Source organism: Aethalodelphis obliquidens, unplaced genomic scaffold (assembly GCF_003676395.1).
Source record: "Aethalodelphis obliquidens isolate GAN/ISIS:26980383/991018 unplaced genomic scaffold, ASM367639v1 scaffold27, whole genome shotgun sequence".
Taxonomy (NCBI): Eukaryota; Metazoa; Chordata; class Mammalia; order Artiodactyla; family Delphinidae; genus Aethalodelphis; species Aethalodelphis obliquidens.
The window spans coordinates 9,680,564-9,687,020 of record NW_020837971.1 but is presented as its reverse complement, the minus strand read 5'-3'; the positions used below and the strand labels follow the sequence as shown (position 1 = coordinate 9,687,020).

Here is a 6,457-nt window from a genome sequence, read left to right as displayed (position 1 = left end):
CGGTACGCGGGCCTCTCACTGTTGTGGCCTCTCCCGTTGCGGAGCACAGGCTCCGGACGCGCAGGCTCAGCGGCCATGGCTCACGGGCCCCGCCGCTGCCCGGCATGTGGGATCTGGCCAGACCGGGGCACGAACCCGCGTCCCCTGCATCGGCAGGCAGACTCTCAACCACTGCGCCACCAGGGAAGCCCAAATTCACTCTTTTAATGTGCACAATTCAGTGTTTTTTGTGTATTCACGAGGTTGTGCAACTATCACCACTAACTGCAAGACATTTTCACTACAACCATCCCCCAAAATCTCTTGCAATCACTTCCCATCCCCTCTCCATCCATCCCTCGGCAACAACTTTCTGTCTCAATGGATTTACCTATTCTGAGCATTTCATGCAAACAGAGTCACAGAATATGTCGTCTTTTGTGTCTGGTTTCTTTCACTTAGCATAACGTTTGCAAGTTTCATCCATGATGTACAGGTACTTCATTCCGTTTTATGGATGAATAATATTCTACTGTATAGATATACCACATTTTGTCCATTCATGAGCTGATGGACATTTGGGTTGTTTCCATGCTGTGGCTTTTATGAATAATACTATTATGAACACTTGTACACAAGTTTTTGTGTGAACATGTTTCATTTCTCTTGGGTATATACCTAGGAGTGTAATTGCTGTGTCATATAATAACCCACTAGCAATGGTGAGGGTTCAAATTTCTCCACATCCTTGTGAACCCTTGTTATTGTCTGCCTTTGTTATTTTAGCTATCCTAGTGAGCATGAAATGGACTCTCTTTGTGGTTTTGATTTGCATTCTCCCAATGATTAATGACGTTGAGCATCTTTTCATGTCCTTACTGACCATTTGTACATCTTTGGAGAAATGTCTGTGTAAATCTTTTGCACATTTTAAAATTAGGTTATGTGTCTTTTTATTGTTGAATTGCAAAAGTTAATTATATAATTCTGGATAATAGACCCTTATCCAAGATACGATTTGCAAATCATTTCTCCCTTTCTGTAGGTTGTCATTTCACTTTTTTGACAGTATCCTTTGAAGCACACATTTTTACATTTTGATGGGGCCCTGTTGATCTGTTTTTAATTTGGTTGCTTATGCTATAGGTGTCACTTCTAAGAAACCCATGCCTGATCCAAGGTCACGAAGGTTTACACCTAAGTTTTCTTCTGAGAGTTTTATAGCTTTAGCTCTTACATTTACATCGTTGATACATTTGAGTTAATAAAATAATTTTTAAGGTACAATCTTAAATACTTGAAGAGCCTAATGAAAACTTCTATGATCCCTTTGCATGAAATAAGGACACTGATGCTTGTGTATTTACAGGTTTAGCATTTGCTCTGCTGGTCACCATCCCCCCAAGCTATGGGTTGTATGCAGCCTTTTTCCCAGTCATAATCTACTTTTTCTTGGGCACTTCTAGACACATATCAGTGGGTAAGTGAACTCCTGGGCTAATTGATCCTTACATTGCTTTTCTTTATGAATGCCATTAGCCACGCATTGTATCAATTCCAAATTGTGCAGAATCCAGGAGAGGAGTCATAGTTTCTTGTAAGAATTAGGACTGGGGCTTGGGGAAGTAGACCAGAACTCCAGACAGCAGTCTCTTCATATGCTACATTATGGCTGAAAGACAACTGTGCTATAGGGAGACATAATGACTACAACTCGCCCTCTCTTTTATTAGGTCCATTTCCAGTTCTCAGTATGATGGTGGGAGCAGTAGTTGTGAGATTAACCCCAATAGCCGATACAGCTGATCCGACAGTCACTAATAGCTCAGTGGCTAATGATTCATCACTAGATGATCATAAGGTGATGGTGGCTGCAACGGTCACAATTCTTTCTGGAATCATCCAGGTGAGTACTGTGTCACAGAATCTACCCTCCCCAATTTATGTGTCCTGACTGGTACACATCTTTGTGGTTTTTCTCCTTCCTGCCACCCCTCCCGACTCTTCCTGTTAGTTTACATGCCTCCTTCAATAGCCCATTGGAAATAATTTAAGAGTCACCTACCACAGCCAGAAGTGAAAGGGCAGGTCTACTTTGCAAAGATGATTGAACATGGGTCTAGAGAGAAGGAAAAAATAAGAGTGGGGAGGCACGTGTGGTGACAGGTGAAATGCTGAATTCAATAATATACCTGGGAATTTATATACTCACTAAACAGAACTCTATGCAATAGAGAAACTGGCAGCTTGGGAACTTTTTTCTTTCTAATTCCTCATTGACTACAGTCTATTTCGAAGGGATGGGCGCTTAGTGCTTTGAATTGTCCATGTCAAAGATTTGGAGAAAGCTGAAAAGGATTATGGAGGGGTTTAAAGTCTCACTCCCAAGCCACACCCCTGTCACCATGCCTGGATTATGAAAATGTCCCTATCCTCAAGCTGTTAGTGAAAATGTCAGACTCCTCAAGATGTTGCCTAAGTTTATGGCTAATGATATTATTAGTTAAGACCATTCCTTAAAGAAAAAGAAAAAAAGAGTCAATTCAAACCAAGACATAAGTGGTGGGTCTTCTTGACCAACAATGGGGTCAGTTCAACAATGGAGTCCGAGTGCATCTCTGATCCTAGTGCATTTGCAAACTCACAGCTCAGTTTGCATTCCGGGGTCAGGAGTGGAGAGGTAGGCCAAGCATCTATCCATTTACTTTCTTGCAAAATCCTGAAGCTTTGGGGGAATGAACCACTTTTGCCCTCATTTAAAATCAAGCACTTTTGATGTCATGAGCAGTTACGTATTTCCTAACAAAAATCAAGCAACTTGTTTGAGGGAATCTGAATGGATGTTCACCCATGCATGCGACAGCAGCTGGAAAGGGTAACTGAAAATTCCCTGGGAAAATTTATGAGGGCTAATGCTAGATAAGATTCTGCTATGAAAGGTTTATGGGTGAGTCTCCTAAAGATACCGCACCTTCAAAAGAGGGAAGAGAAGAAACCTGTTAGTTCTTGGGAGTATACTGGACTGATGTGCTATTTGAACACCATGTAACATTCCACCTTGGGGTGGGGGGTGTTGGGATGGGGGAGGGAAGCAGAGGGTGGTACCTTGCATGGGAGGTTTTCCAGGAGGCAACAACACTTGCTTCTTCAAGACACAGGGGTGGAGGCTGACCTCCACATTTTGCATCATTACAGTAGCTGATCCTTCAGTCTGCCGAAGTGTTCTCTGAATCTACACTAACAAAGGCTCTGCTCTCTCTCTTTGCAGTTGCTCATGGGGGTTCTGCAGCTGGGCTTCGTGGTGATTTATCTGTCCGAATCCTTAATCAGTGGCTTCACCACAGCTGCCGCTGTTCACGTTTTGGTTTCCCAGCTCAAATTTATTCTTCAGCTGACAGTCCCAGCACATGCTGATCCATTTTCAATTTTCAAAGTAAGTATTCCTTTTGCTTAAAAAATATGGAAATACACAAAATTCACTATCATGTTTCCAGGAGAACTTTCCTTTCGTGCCTTTGCTGCAGGACTTACCTATAACTTCCAAGAAATCAACGGGCTGTGAAATGTATTCACAGTAAAAAAAAGTGGCAAGGAGAACAATGCTGAAAATCTACCACAGCTACCATATACCACATCAGCTGATGTGAATAACAGAAATTAACTACCACTTCTCTTAGATTTGAGTCTTCAGTGTTTTTAAAAAGAAAAAACATCGATGCCCATTATTAAAAGTTTGTCCCAAGTTTTAAAATCTTTCTCAAAATCTTATTTTGGAAGAAATGTGCTGATTGAGTGGAAGTGCTTCCCTATTTCTAAAAAGCAGGTCTTGTTCTTTTAGAATTGAAGTTCTGCCTCTTATGCATCCCTGTTTATAAAACAAAAGGAAATTGGCCAATATGTAAATAGAACAGTGGTTCTTTCTTCTCTCCTCTAAAGGATGTTCTGTAGAACAGAGAGCATTCTTAGTGCCTCTGAATTTATGTATTTTTGTCCTCATTCTTTGTTCCTTTCTGAGGCTAGCTACAGGTTTGTCTCTTTTATCTTTTCAAAAATCCAGCTTTTAGTTCCATCGATCTTTTCTATTGTCTTTTTAGTCTGTGTTTCATTTCTTTCCACTCTGATCTTTGTTATTTCCTTCCTTTTACTGACTTTGGGCTTGTTAGTGCTTCTGTCAAGACAGTCTTTGGGAATCAGAGACAAACTCCCTCCAAATTGGAACCAGCCCTCTCTCACTCCCATCCAGAGCTATTCCAGAAGTGGAGTCTTTTGGGAACCATTTGGGATCCAGTTTGGACCTGCTTGAGCTGTCTGGATCCCACAGATACGGCACCCAACTGGCTTAGAGAACTGCACAGCTAGCCAGGAAACTAGTTTCCAAAAGTGACAGACAGAGTCAACGAAGAAATATGAGAGGTCTGAACATTAAAACAAAAAAGCCAGGAATTAAGGGGTTACATGCTAAGAAAAACTATCAGAGGTCAAAGGTTATTCCCTGGACAAAGCAGTAGTGTTGATTGTGAAATAAAAAAGACGGCAACGACACCTAAGCGCAGAAGAGACCAGTTATAAAAATGTGAAAAACGTGCAAGAAAATTCAACACTAGACGAAGAGCATCCCTAAACCAGTGTGGTGACGATGCTGTGCTGACTTACCCTTCTCATATCTCCATGCTAGTCTCTACAATTACTCGTGTCTAACACAAGCAGAACAGGGAATTGCTATCAATCTGTCAGTCGTTTCACGTCTATGTTTATTTTTATCTATTTGGAATTAATTAAGTGTTATATCCAAATTACACATTAATGTAGCACTTGGATGTTTTTTACTTTTATACTCTAGGTACTAACTTCCATATTCTCACAAATAGAGAAGACTAATATTGCAGACCTTGTGACATCCTTGGTTATCCTGTTGGTGGTATTTGTGGTTAAAGAAATAAATCAGCGCTACAAAGCCAAACTTCCAGTGCCCATTCCAATTGAACTCATCATGGTAACTGATCGTCCCAAGACTTTCTTTCATAATTCGTTAGTCTTGTGTTTTTATGTCTAAAGCCCTTCACCGTCTGTAGATCAAGAGGCTTTAGTGGGACCGGTGACCTCTCTGCAGTTTCTGGGTATCATATTTAGTATGGTTTTCTCTTTATTCAGAATTTAATAACTTGCTTTGATGACTTGGGGTTTATTCTTTCCATGTAAGACAAGGATGGGGCAGAGAGCAGACCTCTGAGAATCCTAGTGAGAGACCCATTGGAATGGAGCTGTGGTTCTCAGCTTTGGTGGCACATTAGAATTGCCTCGGGACTTTTCAAAAAGTAGCCAAACCTGAGCTGAGATTCTTATTCAATAAGTCAAGGGGTGGCTTTTGGCAATGGTATTTTTTTTTTCAAAGCAAGACTCTTAGTTACATCTCCCATTTCTAACTTGGGCAATTTGCAACTTTGCAGACTGTGATCGCAACAGCTGTGTCATATGGCTTTGACTTCAAAAACAGGTTTAACGTGGCCGTGGTTGGGGAGATGGAAAGTGGGTAAGTGTCTCTCTTATTATGGCATCTCCAAGCTCTAATTAGAGAGTAAGCAGTAGTGACGAACGACTTCAAGCTGAAATGCATGAATCCAGCTCAGAACCCTCCCTGTATCTGGCATCCATCATGCACCCAGGAGGAGGGCTCACTACTCTCCTTCTAGGAGGGAGTCACAAAGGACATAGGGTGTGCAGTTCTTAACATCAGAAAGTTTCTCTGTGCGGAAGAACTCACAAACCAGAAGGGGCTCACACGCAAGAAAAGTGAGATAGTGAAAATAGAAAAATAGGCAAAGTAAACTTGCTCCTCTCCTTAAAAGGAACCGAGGGAAACCAGATTTCCTTGGCCATAAATTACTATAAACAATACGTAATGTTTTGTTTGAGGTTACTGGAGCCAAGTTCCAACAGTTCAAAGGAGACACTGAAGGAATACCTGCCACACGCTGCTTGAGCAATCCAAATGGGCACACTCTGTCCTCTCTGAAGATCAAATTCAAGACAAGCCCAGAGCAACTCTTAGCGCTGCAGAAGGATGGGAGGCGCAGCTTGTACAAGGAATTTGAAAACGTATTCCATTGCATTTATTGGATTGAGGAGGGAGATCCAGTTTTGTGCTCTTTCCTCTCTCTGCCCTCTGGCCATAGCATCAATTTCTTTCAACTTGCTTACCCCTAGGAAAGGTGGTATTCCTGTAAAAAAACAAAAACAAAAAAACCCTCCCTCCCTCCCCATGCTTAGGAGTATTTGAGAATTATTCCAGGAATCAGCATGTATATGCATTGCATTGTTGACTTAAAACTAACTAAATTCTATTAAAAGCAAATATATAGGGCTTCCCTGGTGGTGCAGTGGTTGAGGGTCTGCCTGCTGATGCAGGGGACATGGGTTCGTGCCCCGGTCTGGGAAGATCCCACATGCCGCGGAGTGGCTGGGCCCGTGAGCCATGGCC

The 6,457-nt window shown here is 41.9% G+C and overlaps 1 protein-coding gene across 3 annotated transcripts in view; it reads left to right on the top strand.

Annotated features, from left to right (window-relative positions):
* SLC26A3 (solute carrier family 26 member 3) overlaps nucleotides 1–6,457 on the top strand; it is a 31,403-nt gene that overhangs the window by 1,139 nt on the left and 23,807 nt on the right. For all 3 annotated transcript variants that reach the window (XM_027123933.1, XM_027123932.1, XM_027123931.1), the window contains exons 3-7: nucleotides 1,349–1,459; nucleotides 1,713–1,885; nucleotides 3,248–3,412; nucleotides 4,820–4,972; nucleotides 5,427–5,509. In XM_027123933.1, coding sequence (XP_026979734.1) covers nucleotides 1,349–1,459; nucleotides 1,713–1,885; nucleotides 3,248–3,412; nucleotides 4,820–4,972; nucleotides 5,427–5,509 — 685 coding nt within the window. The remainder of the gene's footprint in view (nucleotides 1–1,348; nucleotides 1,460–1,712; nucleotides 1,886–3,247; nucleotides 3,413–4,819; nucleotides 4,973–5,426; nucleotides 5,510–6,457) is intronic.